Below are 19061 nucleotides of genomic sequence, written 5' to 3' on the forward strand. Positions count from 1 at the left end.
TGGAATATGACGTTTGAGCAAGCAGTGGATACTGGCAGCAATTATGTTCTTGCTGTATCTCTACATAATGTACTTCCATGTATGTGATCCTGACATGAGTTCTCATTTTGTTGTCTTGCAGGACACATGTATCCACAATGCCGTACACCTTTCACGGATGCGGAGAATTAGAATATACTTGAATGCCTCCAACAACACCATGAACTCCCCCTGTACAGGGGAAGGGAAAACAGGCTACAGTGGGCAGCATTGTGGGCTGACCTTGTCCGTAACATGAATGCAACAGGTAATCAGAGCAGGACAGATGAGTAGGATCGATATCGCGCAATGGACATGATCAATGTTGCATGCAGAAGAGCAGCAGATGTAGACAGGGATCATGGTGTCACCAGTGGAAGGCCTGCAGAGGAACAACCACTCTCAGCCACTGAGGAATTCCTGGTGAACCTAAGCACACACAACAGCTTCCAGGCATCCATCACACCGTACATTGTTGATTTGGGTACCACAGTTTCCATGGCAGTGAAGTGTGGAGGTAAGCTTAGTTGATCACCATTGCAGTACTGTAGTATTCAGTGTGTCAAGGTGTACATACTACTATGCGGGTGTCAGGTCTGTGTTCTTTGTGGCAGAAGGGTGTAACTTCAATTTGACTCTCCTGCTCAGATGTTGACCGAGATAATAATTCACATAGTGGCTACTGTAAATGTGAGATATATGGACATATTACCTTGTTGTGATGCAACATGTAGTGTTACTGAGATTACCTCTCCTTCTTTACACAGGTGTGGCAGGTATCGGACAAGGCTGTGGTCCTGCTCCTGGTAAGAACAGCACAGTTTTGTTATACATGTAGGTTTACAGCAATGCAGTCCCTAAAGTCTCATCCAAAGCCTGCTGCCTATAGTGCTGTACTGTTGGCATGATTGCCAAATGTACAGATTTTTTTATGACTGTAAACATGTTACAGTCATATGTATGCCTTGTAGATGTCACCACACTGCTAGATGTGACAGTATTCACAGGTTCATAGGTGTTTACTAGTCTATCAACCACAATGGCCTTTTTACCTATCTCTCCAATAGTTCCTATTTATATCACAGGCAAGGTTTAAGTCTTTAGAATGGGTAATTCAGTAGTCAGGACATTGCGGATTGCCATATATGTCAACTGTGCAGAATCTTCACAAAAGTCAAAAGTGTACCCCGTTTGTGCTGATGAGATATCTCTGTACAAAGCTTTTATTTACAAGTAACTACAGCTATTTGTGGGGATAGTAATGTCCTCTTGTCTACTATATGAGGTTGGGGTTTCAACAGGTCTGTAATGGTGTCAACAGTGTGTAGAGCTGTACATTTAATGCAACATAATACTGCAGAGCATAATAGCATAAGTATTAATGTACTGCTGTCTCCTTTGTTATCACAGGTGACCAGGGGGGTTGGCCTCGGTCCCCTACATAACTTGATGTCAGTGTCTCTTCAGACTCTGATGATTATAGTGGCCACAGTGAGGCACAGGTGGGGGTATCAGGGGCTGAATATGTCCCAGAGTTTGGCATCACTCTTCTGCCCTCATTGTCACCACATACAGTCAGTATGCCTACACATACCCAGTTCCCAGAGGGCACAGATATTGGACAGTCAGAGGGTTGGGACATTGAACAGTAAAGTGTGGCAACTATGGCTCCAATTTGTGCAGACACTGGTCATAGCCAAAGAGCTGGCAAAGATCCACACAGGCGGATTGATATGGGTGTTCGTAGGAGGCCTGCTGTCCTTCCATGACCGGTTGCAGGTGTCACATCATGGTTCACTTGGCATATGTTTCAGACTATCATGGAGGCACAGGCATGTTCAGGGTTGTAGATACAGCATAGTCTGACATCCATGACTTCCTCCATTGCACTGGTGATACCCTGGATCAGTTCACTCATGCAGTGGACAGAAGGTGGGCTGAGAAAGCATCTCTCTTAGAATGCACAGTGTCTGTGCTGGTATGTGTGGTTATAGTTGAGCGTCAGCCTTGTGGGCGTAGGTCAGCAACCCCATCTGCTGATAGTCCATGTGGCTGTGCACAACCATGGTCCCATATTGGCAGTACATCCAGGGCTACAGATGGGAGTGTTCTGTCCATACCAAGATGTGGCAGGCCATGGGTTCATGGTCCTGGGCATTCCCATAGAGGACATGGTCCCAGCAGACAGCAGTCACCATCAGGTACTAGCACCATTTCTGACCTTGGGCAGGGAGATGCCAGTGCAACTGCTGGCTGAGCCAGTTCCCATGTATGGGCACAGAAACGGTGAACTGTCAACTCTACCATGCACAGTTCAAAGCTGTCCAGCATACACATATGTAGGGCTAGCACTGAGCTTAACTGTCAAATACAGGTCACCTACAGACACACATGGAAAAATTCCATGTTACACCTTGCCTGCTTCCCTTCCTGACTCTTAGACATGCTGTCAATCTTTTGTGTCACACTAGGCCCCCTGCACTCCCACACCACACCCTGTCACAGTGATGATACCTGTGCAATATCCCTGTCATTCTCATCATCGATGCAGGGAAAGGAAGGTATATATCTGATGCACAAGGTGATGATATAAATTAACATGTACTTTTGTAATGCATTGTTTAACCATGTCACTTGTAGTGGCTACTGACAGATACTGTATGCTGCCATTTGTAATGAGTAAGCCACATAATTTTGTGTACCTTATGTTGTATGATTTGTAATGGCTGTATACTTACACAATGAAAGGTGTGTCACAGACCTGTTTATGGTTCTCTTTCAGGATTTTGTTGTGCACACCTATGGGCACACAGCAGCAAGGCAGCCATAGATGTCAAAGGACAGGATAGACTGCACAGAATAAGTATGTCCTCAGCAAAGTACAGCACTAATGGTACATGGCTCCATTAGTCCATATGTGTGTAACAGGCTAACAAGAACAATGGCCTCATGCAGCATATTCATGAATTCCTAATCTGTGAAAAGGTTTGATACCATTGATAAGTGTCAACAGGGTGTTGGGAGCTATCATATCTACAAGTTGTGGTGCTGTGGATAATCCATATTCATGTTTCCTGTGTCCAGTACAGACATTTGTCTGACAACAGCTATGATTGCCATGTTCTACATCCCATGGTGTAACCTGGACATGATGTGTGTCACAGCAGATGTGTGCTTCACATGCATGAGGGACCTGTTACATATAGGATGTACTTTCTGTGTGACATACCTGTCTCTCCAACATGTGTAGTAGTTATAGCACAGTGATGGAGTAGGTGTGTAGGTCAGGTAAGACATGTTAGTCCTGTCATGGATGCACGGGAGGTGACATTCCCCTGTATGGCAGCCTTAAACATCTCCTCCAAAGCATCTATGAGACAGACTACAGATGTACTGTCATGACACGGACTCCATAAGACATGTTATCTGCAATGTGTACCATGGAACCTGTGTGGCTGCTACAGTTGTAGGATATACCTGTGTAGTGGCATAGGAAGGGTGCCATTGTACACAATGATAGGTGTGATGAGTGCCACCTTCAGTACAGCAATGAAATCTGGGAGGTACATCACAGACCTGTCTGTTTATGATGTGCAACACTGAATGCATTCCCACATCTCACTGATCATTGAAAGTCAAAGGCTACATTTCTCCCTGTGTCCATACATCCATGATTAATGGCTCAGCTGTGCGTGGTTTGTGGATAGTACTATATTTCCCATGGGTGGATGGCTTTCCAAAGGATAATATTGTGTAAACATTGGCATTTAGTATTTGTCAGTGGCTCAGACCACAACTGAGTGTGTGTTACAGGCCATCATGGTTAACTGTTGGTTCTGGGTGGGATTCAGTGACAGCTCCTGATATGTAATCACCTGCTAATGTAGCCTGTCAGAGAGCACTGACAGTGGTTGTGATTGCAGAGAGGGAATGACTAGAAGAGGTATGCCATCAATGATGTCTGGGGAAATCCACTGGTGACTGTTGTCATTGCAGCTTAGGTCTCCCTATGCTATCTTCTCAGATTATGACTATCACACACTTGCCTACCCACCAGCAGACATAACACTCAGTAGATAACCTACACAATTTCCAACAAGGCCTGCTGCCTAATATTGCCAAACACCTTGTCAGACCATGGTTGGTAGAGTGAGCAATATTCCTGATATCCATTGCATAGTGTAACACTCAATGGGCTCTACCAGTTAGAGTTGATAGACATGATTTGGCCTTGAGCATAACAGATGGTGTGTTTTCCAATGTCGGTAAGTGTATGACATTATTACTGCTCATATCCATCCTAACTCCTTTCATGGCATTTCATGTCACATCACTCAGAGATCTGGGGACACTGCTTGTCACTGCATGCTAGTTGTCCTTTGTGCAACTAAGTATTGCAGTTGCTTCCAGCATGTTCCAAGAAGAGAGTCATTCAAGGTGTGTGTGCAGAGTGCACACAAACACATTAGGGAAGTGTAATATGTATACCCTTTGAAGGTAAGGTGGAGGTTTCACACAGGTATTGTGCATTTGGATATTACCCAAGTGGTGTGTACTGGAAGGACACAATAACATTGTGAAGACTGTGGAAAGCAGGGGAGTCCACAGAATTGCTGGTGCCCGGCAACTACTAATGCTGGTCTCACTGACATCACTCTCACATAGGATACCATGCTCGATATGTTTTCTGTCGCCACACACAAAATGGTACTATGAAGTCGATGATGACAAGCAGGACACAGTTTTTTTTTTATCCATGTAGCTGTCCCACATCATGAAAGGCTCTGTAGGCTTCACATACCCTTTTCCAAATAGGTGCCTTGATTAGCAACCTGGGCAATCAGTTGGCTTTTGCATGTGTTATGCCATCTGTTCCAGGGTTGGTGGTATGTCACTAGGGAACTGACAAGAGAGGAATTAGTAGCACTGCTGCAGTGCCGCAATATAATGTACAATGTCCACCGATATAGATGTCCAGTCTTGCTGAAACAATCAGCACACTAGGTGACACTTTCACAGCACTTCATGCATCTTGCTCTTCAACACGTCACTGGTGCACATCTGCATGACATGGCTGTGAGGCCTAATGCAGCAAACTGGCCACCTTTGGCCAATGTGTGTCCACCTGCCACATGGCCTAGGCATGTCATACTGTACTGTTATGTACCCGAAGCATGTCTGTATTTCCACATCATATCACACAACAATCAGTGTGCTGTCTGGTTGCCTGACAGGCATTGTGCACTTGTAAGACCAACGTAATATTAGCAAAGTTGAACAAGTCTGCTATGCATGCACGGGCATCCACATCTTCACTGCAAGGTGTTCCTACAAACACTGTATATCAGGCTGTCAATCTCAAGGGTGTGGCAGCATGACCTTTCATTTGCAGGATCTGCTGCTGAGGTTTGGGGAGTGTCCCCACCCCTCTACTCCTATGACACACAAACACAACATGTGTCAGATGTGACTGCATTTCAAACCTTGCTGCCATGGTGTTTTCAACAGCAGTTATGACATATGGCAATGACCATTATGCCAACATGCACAGCTCACATCCTGCATCCTACACCCACATCACACCTGCATGTGTGCATCTCCTTACCAGACACATCACCAAACAGACACCTCAGAACATCCTGTCTCTGGTATGCACAGTACACATACTACTGCATGCACTACTCTCTCACTGGTCAAACACCAGAGGCAAAACACAAAATCACACCTCTTAATTAGAGGTGATTACATTGTGAGACATATTGTTGTCTATGTCAAGTGGCTACATATGGGACAGGTCACAGATAGCAGTTTGTGGTGTGAAACAATAGGCCTTACTACACATTTCTGAAAATAAAGGGATGTCGGTGAACATAATGTTGACATCCTAGTTCCTGCAGGTGTCTACAACTAAGGACATACATCACCAGCCTGTATGCAGACACATAACTGTTCTTAGCCATGCTGTGTCTCTTGCAAGTATGCACATACCTTTCAGCTGCAGCTGGCACTCACCTGGGATGAATACACGTAAATTGATAGAAGTCAATAATTGCCTTAGCATGTGATGCCATTGTCAGGATATCTACTACATGTCTGTCTGGGATGCCTTGCTCAACAGACATTAATACTTCACCAGTGATGTTGCTCATCTCTCACCCCTGAGATGTGGAGTAATGGCCATGGCTACTGACACCCCCATAATACACTGTTCAGGGAAAAGTTGGCTTATCATTTGTTTTTCACTTACCCAGTGAGGTAGGGGGGTGGCAAGCCCCACTGGGGCTCTCGCTTCTGGATCCAAGCGCCTGGGTATCAATGCTCCACCCACTCCAGGGACAGTGTCAGGTTGGGAGTTTGACTGGGGTGGTATACCTGTCAAAGAGTAATGCAGGTGTCCTAAGGTGAGCTCAGGGAGGAGACAAACCTCCTGTGGAGCAGAAGGGCAAAAGCTTGCTTGATCTTGATTTTCAGTATGAATACAGACCATGAAAGCAGGGCCTCGCAATCCTTCTGGCTTTTTGGGTTTTAAGCAGGAGGTGACAGAAAAGTTACAACAGGGTAACTGGCTTGTGGCAGCCAAACATTCATAGTGACATTGCTTTTTGATCCTTCAGTGCTGGCTCTTCCTATCATTGTGAAGCAGAATTTACCAAGTGTTGGATTGTTCACCCACTAATAGGGAATGTGCTCCTCGCTGAGAGGGGAAAAGAAATGTGCTCACTGGCCTGTGATAGCATGGCGTCCAGGAACTGGTGGAGTACCCTGGATGCTAGCACATACAGGTGCAGAAGACCTGCATCAGCCTCTTAGCATTATCTCAGTTAAAATTCCCAAGTCTGTACTCCAATAATGCATAGTATTGGGGAAAATCAGAATGTAGGGTGTATGCATACTTTATAGAGCTCTGCTGTAGGTGCAGATTGTGTTATTGAGTAACTATGATGCATTGCACCTGCCTAAAATATAATTAAGACAATTTCATGGCCCTATTTTAGGTTAAATAAGGGTAAAAACTAATTAAATATAATTATTTTTTCAAAACTTGCTGAGTATGGCAGTTTGCCTTGCAAACATGCACAGGGAAGGTAAACAAAGGTTAGCATTTAGTAGACACACCTCCTGTAGGGGACACACTCAGCCAGGTGGTATGCTGCTCAAACATGTGTACCTAAGCCGAAATGAGCTTAAAAGTCAGTAGCCATTAAAAGTCAGTAGCCACCGCCCCAATGTCAGCTACCTCCTGTGCAACACTGCACTTGGAAATCTGTCTTCTTGCTTGCTCTTAGTTCTGCTCAGAGGGTTTCTGAGCTTCATGACCTTATGGCCCTTCCTCCTTTAATGTTTTTTTTTTTTTTCACAGAGACAGGGTGTCTCTTCATACTAATTCTTCTTTTATGCTCAAGGTTGTTAATGAGTTGTCCTTAAATCAAGCAGTACAACTACCTTCCTTTTTTTCCTTCTCCACAGTCTGCTAGTGACAAAGTCGTGCATGCACTGGATTTGCACAGACAGCTCGAATATTGTTTGAATAAAACTTAGGCCATTCATAAGTCTGACCAGCTTTTTGTTTCTTTTCATCCCAGGACTTTGGGTTTAGCTGTTTACAAGCTGTGGATATCTGCAGCCATTCCCTTTTGTTATTCTTTTCATGGTAAGTGTCTGTCTACTTCAGTTAGAGCTCATTCTACTATGGCTGTTGCCTCTTCTGGTGCTTTCTTCAAGGATTTGTACACCAATCCTATCCTCAAAGCTGCTATGTGGTCCTCAGTGCATTCCTTTGCTAAGCATTATAAATTGGATATGTTTTCTAGGGCCAGAGCAGGTTTTGCTAGGGCCATCCTGCATGGGTTTGTTGAGGGCTCTTCCCAGCCTTACACCTCCCACTCTTTTTCTTGAGCTTTTGTACAGTTCCTAAAGTGAGGAATACTGCAACAGTGGTATAGAATGACATAGTATGACTGTGTAAAATGTTGCCATATAAGTAGATTTCCTTCTCTTCACAGTTTTGGTATTCAGTCCCTCCCCCATTACCCTTTTTTATGCTTGATTTGGTTACCCTCCTGGCAACGAGTCCCCCTTTTCAACTGCATTTTCTCCCTTTGGGTGTGCAAGGCCTCTTTTCGTCCTTTGTAAACCTTTCTCTACCTACGCAATTTAGTTCTGAGTAAATGCATCTGTACATCATCTTTATGCACTATGACCTGTGTGGAGAACATATGTGTGATGTACAGCACATATGAGATCTAAAGGCATTGTGTACTGACCAAGCGTTAGGTTGCCATGGACAGGAGATCCCTTCTGTCTTGGATACTGCAACAGTGAAGAGATGTCTTAGCTAACCACCCAATATATTATATCATGAGAGAAATTCAAATTCCACTGCAAGGATATTTTCTTTCTTTATTTTTTTTTTTTTGAAAAAGATTTATTAGATTTTAACTAAATAAATCAGTCATGATGATAATTGTATTTAGAAATTTGTTAGGATAAAGAAAGAACAATATGAACAAGAACAAAAAAGAACAACTATTTACAAGAGTGTCTACTAACAATGAAGAATCTCAAAAAATCCTATACATTACTGTCTGTTAGAAGATATTAAAAATTATTTTTATCCTCTTCATCTGGAGGTCTGTTATTAATGTGAGTAAAATAGTTCCAAAAATTGTTATTGCAACTTTTTCTTTCCTCACCACTCTATATAATTTGGATAAGAGACCCTCTCCCAGTGTGTTTTGTTGTATTAATATTAAAAATGAAATTAATTTGGGGTTAAGATCTGTTACCCTTGGTTGCATTAACTTAATTTTACCTTCTACGTATTATTTGCAAGATTGCACATCCAACTACATATCTTTGCTTAAATCATATTTACTTATGATATAATCAACAGCATGCAATTTCTATTATTCATTAATTGAAACCAATATATCATATTTTCTTTAAATGTAATTGTTGTATCTAACTTTGAAGTGAAAATATTATTCTGAGTGTATGCTATGGGAAAAAAGAAGAAAAATCCATGTCTTATATAGTGGATTTCTATAAATTAAGTTTAGTATAGTAGAAATAAAATAAAGTCAGTTGTCTGGTGACTCCTTTCTGAAAAGTAATCTTTTATCAAGAAATGTAAACTATTGTGTGGTATAAGAGTATCATTAGAATTGATTTTATGTTTAAATTTTATGAAAAGACATCCTAGAAACTCTTTCCACCTGGCTATGTAAATATTATTCATCCAAAGAGATATTATTTTTATAATTGATGATAACGAATATTATTCTATATCTGGTAGTCCAATCTCTCCTTCTGTACAGTCTCTTATATGATGATTTAAGACATTTCTTGGTTTGTTGAGGAACCAAATATATTTCCAAATTAATGTGTTACATTCTTTAATATATGTTTTAGATGGAGGTAAATATAATGACTGAATAGCATATAAGATTTTTGATAAAATAATAATTTTGATTATAGATAGCCTCTCTTCCATTATGTAGAAAAATTGTTCCATTTATTTATTAGATTCTCTATACTGATTATGCTGTTAGTATAAGTGTAATTTATTATATTATTAATGTTATTATAATTATCCCTAAATACTTCATTTTTCTCTCTTTGACAATGTATTTAGTAACTCTATCATTTATGCTATAAATATTGGCATTTATGGATAATATTTTTGTTTTGTTAACATTAAAGAAGTGACCAGATTTTTGGAACACATCCAGTGCCTTAAAAATAATAGAAAGGGAACTATCACTGTAATTCAATGTCAGAAGAATGACATCAACAAATATTTGGATTTTAGAAACCAAATTCACATTTATGATAGTGCCTTTTATGTCTAAATTTGACCTAATAAAATTAACAAAAGGTCCCATAATAAGAGTGAAAAGCAGGGGTGAAAGATGAAATCCTTCTTTAGTTCCCTTCAAAATATGTATTGAATCAGAAGTAAAAGTACCTATTTTAACTAATGCAAAACAATTGTCATAAAGTAGATTTATAAGGTGTGTAAAATTACTTGAAAAATTACATTCTTCTAAGACTAACAAAAGATATTTTCAATTCACAGTGACAAAAGTATTATTAATGTCTAGACTCATTAATGTTGGATTTTGTTTTGTTTTGTTCACACAGTCAATTACTGTGATTATTCTTTTGATATTACCATATTTCTATTTAGAATAAAGCCAGTTTGATCTTTGTGAGGCTGCCAGCCCAGCTAGCTAGAATTTTGTAAATAATTCTATGTAATTTGTGAATATTAATATTATTCATATGCTTGTCTTACAAATGTAAGAAAACTATATGTATATTAAACTACTGGTACAGAAGTTTGTGTTGAACTGTATGTTCTGTACTGATCTTCAAGAATGTAACCACAGTGTACCCTACTGGAAAAGAACAGAAATGTATATAAACTATATGCTTATGCAAATGTATGTTTTGATGGTAGAGGCTGGAACATATAGAGTTAATTTGCAAACCCTCAAAATAAGTGAAGAGTTTTATGATTGTGTTTATCTCAGCAAGAAGACAGGATGTCTACAGCTAGAAGTTCTTTCTATTGTCCGGAAACAGAAATAATTACAAGTTTCAAATGTAAAAGTGTTTAACTGTTTTACGACTTTCAGTTCTATGCAAACTTCTGAGAGATAAGTATTTTTCACAGAGAAATGTTACATTTTGTTAGTATCTGTTAGCCTGGGAACTGAAGGCAAGTGACAAAGAATGACACAGCAGTAATGTGATGTTATTAATTTAAGAACTATCTCTCAAAGTCTGTGCATTTTGTATTTGACTTTGGACCTAAAAACATCCTCTCATCAGCACTTGTACTAGATTATAGCAATCTCTGTTAGAGATAGATAGGAATATAATAAGATTAGTTTAGATGTTTTCTGTATTTATGTGGGACTGTCCTACAATGTTGTTTTAAAATAATTCCTGTGATTCTGAACTCTCTTGTCACTCTGCTGAGTTATTGAGCATTGTCTTGTTCTTTTATTATTTATTATTAAATATATTTAAACTGTTGAATTGTGGCTTGTTTGTTTAGAGATATTTAAGCTCTTGGAGTACTTACATGTTTATTTGGTGACACTGTATAGGACACTTCAATAGCCTTGCTGTTGGTCACACTTACCATTTGGATAATAGTAACATCACACAGTAGGATTGTTCACCCTTTGGGAAGGGCCTTATAGTAGCTGATAAAGAGCTAGTTGGTAGCAGTGATAACTAACTTTTAGTCTGGATAGAGGGGGGAATAGCTAGTAAACTTTCCCAGGAGAGTGTGTGTGTGTGTGTGTGTGTGTGTGTGTGTGTGTGTGTGTGCGTGCGTGTGTGTGCGTGTGTGTGTGCGCATGTGTGTGTGTTTGTGTATGTGTGTGTCTGTGTTTAAATTAAATCTCAAAGTGTGTGTGTGTCAGCTATTTGGGCAGGGACATGAAGCACTGTTTGGGCATAGGGGGTGCTGGAGGTTTTGGCTTGATCACTCAGCTGAGATCTTAACCCTAAAACTGTGCCAATGGGGAGTCTTATTGGAGAGCTGGAGAAACAGGGAGAAACCAGCCCTAGACTGATTGTGATCTCTGTGTGCTCTTAAGGGAAATTGTACTTTACTGTGTGTGTACTTGTCTTCCTCACAATGTGTACATCCCTTACTGGTGCTAGTGGTGAGGATTGAAGCTCCTTGATTACTGGGCCAGTGCATGGGCATCACAATCCTCATTAATCATGGAAGGTAGAATATATTTTAATCTATTACCATGAATTACCATGAATAACTTATAGTCTACATTTAAAAGAGAAATTGGCATGTACGAAGAGCATTCAATTGGATCTTTGTTAGTTTTCATAATTCTGGAGGTAAGAGTATATTTCCAGGTGGGCAGAACTTTTGTTAAGTTTTTAACTATAGAAAAAAACTTTGTGTAATATGTTTAAGGCTTTTTTACATAATAACTTGTAGAGTACTGGTAGAATACTATTATTACCCGGTGCTTTGTTAGGTTTTAATTTGTTAATTTGAGTTTGTATTTTAGACATTGAGACAAGTTTCTCAGTTAATTTCACTGGTCATCAGATAATTTATTTTTTATATTTTTTATAAATGTTTTGATTATCCCTTCTGAGTCTGTTATTACATTATATTGATTGATTTTATTATAATAATTTTTAAATTCTTTTAAAATATCTTCTATTTCTATCAAGTTTCCCAGTCTCTTATGTGAATAAATCTCCTTTATATTGTTAGACTTACTAAGTAGTTTGTTCTGTTAACTTATGCATAGATTTTGGGTTAATAGAGAAATTAGTTATCTTAAACTTTTCTAGATCAATCCTAGTTTTATGATTTAAAAATTCCAAATTCTTATTATGCAGATTATTAACCTCTTCTGTTATTATTGTTACCTGTCTGATTTTCAAGTTTTAATTTGTCAATTTTGTCTTGTATATTGTACAGTTCTTTGTCCCATTGTTTTTCTTTATTGATAGCCAATTGATGATGCTACCAAAAAGATATGCTTTTAGTGCATCCCAGAGATAGATTTATGAAATATCTCCTGTATTGTTAATTTCTATAAAAGAAAGAATTTCTTTAATAAAAATTCCTTAAAATCCTTTAAGCAAGTTATATATGCTTGTATCCTCCTGATCTTAATGTTATTATTAGATTTTAAAAACAGCTCTAAAGTGATTGCATTGTGATCTGAAAGTGGGCAGGATACCAATTTAACTTTGCCTAGTTTGCCTGTCAAGTCATGGGAGACATATACTCTATCAATTTTGGATTGTGTTCTTTATGTGACTAATAAGTAAAGAAACGTGATTCTGGATCTGAGAAATTATGTATGTCCCTAAGGTGAAATAGTTCAATGAACTCTAACAGTGCCTTTGCTGATGCCTGTATTTTCCATTTTCTGTTGTATTAGTATCCTTTGGTGACAATATACAATTAAAATCTCCTGCTAGTAAGATGCTGCCTTTTGAAATTTTAAGTACTTTTTCTAGAAGTTGTTCATCTGTTTAATTCTTATTCCAGGAATCGAGTATACGTTCAAGGTTAATATTCTCTTATTATATTCTAGGGTAACAGAACAAAGCATATCTTTATCATTCACATATATGTCAATGATTTTAGGCATAGGCAAAGACGTTTTTTCCATAATGTAGCAACTCCTCTTTTTTTGTATTATATTGTGAACTATACAATACAGAGTAATACTTAGTATTACATCTGTCTTTGTCTTCAGTTAATAGGTGTGTTTCTTGTAAAAATATAACTTCAGAGTTAAATAACTTCAAATATTTGTTTAGACTACCCCTCTTGCAACCATTGTTCAATCCATTAACATTTATGGAGATACAATTAATAAATGTCATTTGTCATAAATGTCAACAGTGTGGATGTAACTCTCTTAAAATTAACAATATGGACCAGGTATAACATCTCTCCTTTGTTAAAGAACTGTTTATTAATAGTCAAACTGACATTAATACTTAAAAGTTTAATTAGATACATAATAATTGTTATTGTAGACTCCCCAAAAACTTTCAAAAAACTTTTAATGTAATTAAACACTTACTTTTAAAATCCTTCAAATCCCTCATGGAGTCTAACACTCTCTGCTTGAATAGTCGAACTATCCAAGCAAACCCATCCATCTACTATTCTAAAAATCCCAACCCCTCTGCTTCAATTAAACAAAATTGTCATTAACAGCAAAGTGAACCCAAGTCTGTATCCTTTAAAACCGGTATTTATGTATGAAAACTAAGAGTCATATTATATGTTCCTATTTTTTTATGTTCATTAAAACACTAAGAGATAAATAAAATTTCTTATTATTGTTCAGTAAATATATACAATCGTGAATCTCATCTACTGTCATCCTGAAAATGTGAGAGAAATGGCTGTACTGCAGATAAAGATTCCTATTATGTGCCTCACAAAAAAAAAATCTATTTCCTTTCTGAATCATCTATATTCATTCAGTGAAAATGTAATAATAATAGATAAACAGATGTCATGAAACATTTAAACAATAATGTATTGCTATTTCTGCTCAGCAGTTTGCTATAATAAACTAACACATCCTATGTCATCCTTATTAAACATAAGGTTTGTTTCTTTCATTGTTTTGTAAATGATAACTTCAAGTTTAATGGTAACATACTTATGACATTAACATTAAGCTTCCAATAAAAAGGTTGTCAATGTCACATATATGTTCAGTTTCACTTCATAATCTTGAAATGCTGAAATACTGAATTTCAGCATTCTGAGACCATGAAGCCGAACCATTCACAATACCGAAACCCACAATCACAAATATGCATACAGCATACACCACATAACACACACACCATTCCACCCACAGCGCACAAATCACACAACCCTACACTACATATAAGCAGGGAGGCAAGCCCACCTGCACTCCCACATCCTCCCTACTTATATATACCAACTCCGAGATCACACATAATAAACAAAATTAAAACTCACACCATGGCATTCTCCAGTCGCTCACACACAAATACACATCACACATACACAAACACCAACAAATACAACAATCACACTCATACTTACACCTCCCTACCCTTACCCACACATACAATGTACAAAAACACACAAAACACTCACTCACCTGCAATTTCAGACACCATACCAGACAAACTCTACATGCAATATACTGGAAATGCATAAACACGGATTGAAATTTGATCTTATGCACTTTTGGCATTCAGCATTTTTGACTTTATGGCCTCAGAATGCTAAAATTCGGTATTTCAGCATTTTAAGATTATGAAGTGAAACCATATGTTCACATCATTATTAATGTAATGCTTCTGTAAAACATCGTAATGTGTACATTCAAATATAATCTTCAAGAAATGTATTCAAGAATATGTCATAGTACATGCAGCATTATTTTGTTTTCCTTATTAAATTGTAAAGAGCAACACTCCTGACAGATCTTAATGTAAATATAACATTCACCAAATATTTAGTTTACATGCTTTGCATACCTTTCATATTGTTTGTCTTAAGAACAAACTCTATTGCTTCATATAACAGAAATGGTGTCCATATGCTTATTTTTCATTCAAAAAAGATATCAAAGCTAATCATCTAGAAAGAGAAAAAAAATGTTGTAACCTACTATAGCATAGTGAATTATATTATTAAGCTATGATGTCTTAACAGTACAATATAACTTAGATTTTTTTTTTTTTATAATTTGTTAACTGGGAAAGTCCAACTTAGAACAAAGCCAATTTTCAGCGGATGCCTGGGGAGAAACGCTCCAGATGTATGTCTTTGCAACATGGGAGGAAATCGGAGGCCCTGGAGGAAACCCACACAAATTCAAGGAGGACATGCAGACTCCACACAGAAGGAACACCAGCTGAGAATCAAACCGAAGAACCTCTTGCTGTGAGGTGACAACACTACCATTGCATCACTGTGCCGTCCATTTTTAATATTTTAATTTAAGCTAGTCAGACATCAGAGTTTAAGTGTCTTATTGTATTCCCCATTCACAATCGTATGGTTTCAATGACTTTGTTCAACTGAGAACTTAGTGATGTTTGAGCTAATGCATTATTCATAGGTTCCACCTATTATTTAAATTAGCCTTCTAAAGCTGTACACCAATCAAAATCATAAGCTGTTCACAATCCTGCTTCTCTATATCGGTGGGAAACTTTACACAGCTCAAGCTGTTTACCAGAGAAAGTTTCAAATGTTTAAGTAAGATGAGAAAGATCAAGCACTAGAGAAAAAAAAAACTTTACTTCTACTTTTTACAAATATATCTTGTAACCAGACAGCATGTTTCTCTAATTCTCTGTACAAAGAGAAATGATTTTAAATCTATTCCAAACATCACAACCCTTCATTTGAGAACTATAACATGAAATATATCCAAAGAGAATGGAATTATCCACCTCCCCCCAAAACAAACACATCACAATTCATCTGGTAAGGCAAAACAGCTACACATTATCAAAGCCCATGCACTAATAAGATAAACAACTTTCAGGGTATACTATTAGTAATGGCAAAACAACTTCTCAAATGTTACACTGAATTACAGTCAGGCAGGGCCACATCTACATTAATAAAATATGTGTGTCTATTTATTCCCTTGTAAGGCATTTTTTTACTGTTAATGCTTTTAAAACATGAACTGTCATTTGAAACACAAGCCTCTTTTTAATAAATACATTGCCATTTATGGGAATAAGACAACTTAGACACTTAGATATGTAAACCAATGTAATCAAACTCACTGCAACAGCAAGTGACACATATACACAAAGCATGCATTAGCTTAATGGTAACCAACTACAAATGCAATGCCATAGTGTAAATTTTGGTATGCGGCTATATGATTCTTTTAAATAAGGATTGATACTAAAAAGACCTAATAGTATTTTATTATAACATATCAAGAAAGTATTGGTTGTTTATAAAATAGGCAAGTGTAACATAAAAAGATTAGGTTACCTCGTAACAGACTTCTTGTTGATTTTCTAACTTTTGTTTATGTTATAGATGAGTATGAGATCTTTCCAGTATTATTTTAAAAGAAAATATGAAGATAAAGAATAGACATATTTATATAAGGAGAAAAGTAAGTTTTAGCATTGTATTTTCTTTATATATAAAGAAACCAGGCATTTGTTTCTTAATTTCTTCTTCTTTTCATTTATCTTCCATCCTTTTTTCTCTGCTTGGCTCTTCAAGGAAATAATGGAGCAATCCATATCATCTGTTTGTTCGAGCATTTTATTAGTTTTTAGATATGACAATGCAGGGTCCATATCTTCAAAGAATTTAGTTTCATCTGAAAGGAAAATCATTAATCTGAGAACAAATAGTAGATGTACTTTTATTTGTTTTTTTTTTTTCTTAAGTTCTCTAATCAGAGGAAGAAATTGTTTTTTTTCTTGAATATTACTGCTGTAGAAAAGTCACTGTCAAAATGAATGTTGCATCCATCTATTTTGAGTGGTAATTTAGCCCAGGCAGTCTTAAGAACAAGTTATTTATCTTGATAGAAAAAAGTTGACATTAATAGACCTCAGAGAAGTGTTGTTTTTAGATGCAGGGGTAACCAAGGATCTCTCTATTACGAATGAGAGTGCTTCTGATAAGTGTAAAATTTTTGGGAGCCAGGAAGATAAAAAAACAATTGTATTATTACCTTCATTTCTTTCAGGTAATCCCAATATATGGATGTTATTCCTGCAATCTCTGTTTTCAAGGTCATCTGTTTTGGCTAAGAAAAGAGTATTTTGCTTTAACAGGAACTCAATACTGTTTTCACCCTCATTCTAAGTCAGTTAAAGAATCCTTGATGCCTGATATCTGGGTATTCTGCAACTGCAGAGCTTCATTGATTTGATGCGTTTGTTTAGAACAGTTCTGTTTAAAATCCTCAATTTTGGTGTCTAATTCATCTGTGTTAAGTGATAATTCTTGAATGGTAGTACTGAATTAATCTCTTTTTTAAGTACAGAATACTGTGAAGTTACCTTTGTATGACTCATTATAAGGCTGGATACAGTGATGAATATTTCCCACAAAGAAATTGACAGGAAAATAATGGAATATATAAAAACATTCTTTGATACAATCCTCAAGGACTCTAAGATTTATCAAAATTCACTTAATCAAGCTGTTTAGAATTGTTTATAAATATAATTTCCTGTCAGAAATATATGCAGAAGCAGAGCAGGAGAAAAGTGGCACTACCCTCATCTCATTCTGGCCACATCCCCAAAAGGCACAAACACCAGGCATAGTAACACTCTCATGACCCCTATAACCAGTACCAGGCACCATCATTCACAATCTACAGTACCATAACAATGAGTAGTAATGCCCAAAGCAATACACTTAACAACAATGCTGAAACAGGACAGTCTGTCTCCGACCAGATCTTCACCAAGACTTTATCCCATTTTGTTCTGTATACATAAAAATGACTGTGCAATTAAATCTTATAGCCCTGTAGACTGCAGCAGTATCACTCATGTATCCAGCCATATGAGGCAACCTGTCACTACTTAGCACACCTGGTCACTAGTATAGGCAGCCAACAGACACTTTAGGAAAATGAAGATCTGGCAAAATGGAAAAACTAATGAACTCATCAGATGCTCTGCTGGGTCTGCAACTAGAGTAAACTGGCTGCCAGGTAATATTCCCACAGTTGATACTAAGGAACACAACCCTAAGCAGCTGTGGACAGCCTCAGGGACAAAAAAAATCTGTATGTGAAGAAAATCTGATGTAACTTTTCTTCTCCCAAAGTTTTAACAATTGGGAGATAAGAATGTTGTTGTATTTCTTTTGGCTTTTCCCAGTTAGGGGTCGCCACAGTGGAACTCTGGTCTGCTAATTATTAGCAGTCGATTTTTACAGTGCTGAGGTACCACCCTGATGCCCAACCTTCAACAAAGGCATGCCCATTCACACATGTCTTTTGAATGCCACTCGACCGCGGGGAGGACATTCAGACTCCACACAGAAGGCTCTCCAGCTGAGAATCAAATGGGAGAACCTCTTGCTGTGAGGTGACAATGCTACCACTGCACCGCCACTGCTTAATTGGGAGATAAGAATAACAATATAAAATAACAATGTAAAAAAAAGGGGGAGCATGTGGACAAAGCTCCCACAGAACATTACTGTTCAAAATGTACTTGATTCCATCTAGTTTTGGTCATATAATTCTATGTTTTGGATTCTGAAACATTGTTACATCCATTTGTCATTTACACTATTGTAGATTGTAATCATAGGTTCATAGGATGATACTAGGCTATTGGCCCAGAGGCCCTTATAAGCCTAGCTAAGAATTTCACCCATGTTCCCACAAAGTCAACACCTGTTTCCTCTGTCTGGTAGGGACACAGGTGAGATCCCAGGGGTGTATTTTTTGTTTCCCATCCAGTCATCCAAATTCCTCTTAAAGAGGGCTAGAGAGGTACTCTGCTTGACATGGAGAGGA

General features: G+C 37.8%; 1 protein-coding gene across 1 annotated transcript in view; it reads left to right on the top strand.

Moving 5' to 3' along the window:
- Positions 1 to 327: 327 nt before the first annotated feature.
- Positions 328 to 19061, top strand: part of LOC122801324 (extracellular calcium-sensing receptor-like) — a 277128-nt gene continuing 258394 nt past the window's right edge. The window contains exons 1-2 of the mRNA XM_044070866.1: positions 328 to 535; positions 786 to 852. Coding sequence (XP_043926801.1) covers positions 328 to 535; positions 786 to 852 — 275 coding nt within the window. The remainder of the gene's footprint in view (positions 536 to 785; positions 853 to 19061) is intronic.

This window comes from Protopterus annectens, chromosome 4.part1 (genome assembly GCF_019279795.1).
Source record: "Protopterus annectens isolate FY-2018-M chromosome 4.part1, PAN1.0, whole genome shotgun sequence".
Lineage (NCBI taxonomy): Eukaryota > Metazoa > Chordata > Ceratodontiformes > Protopteridae > Protopterus > Protopterus annectens.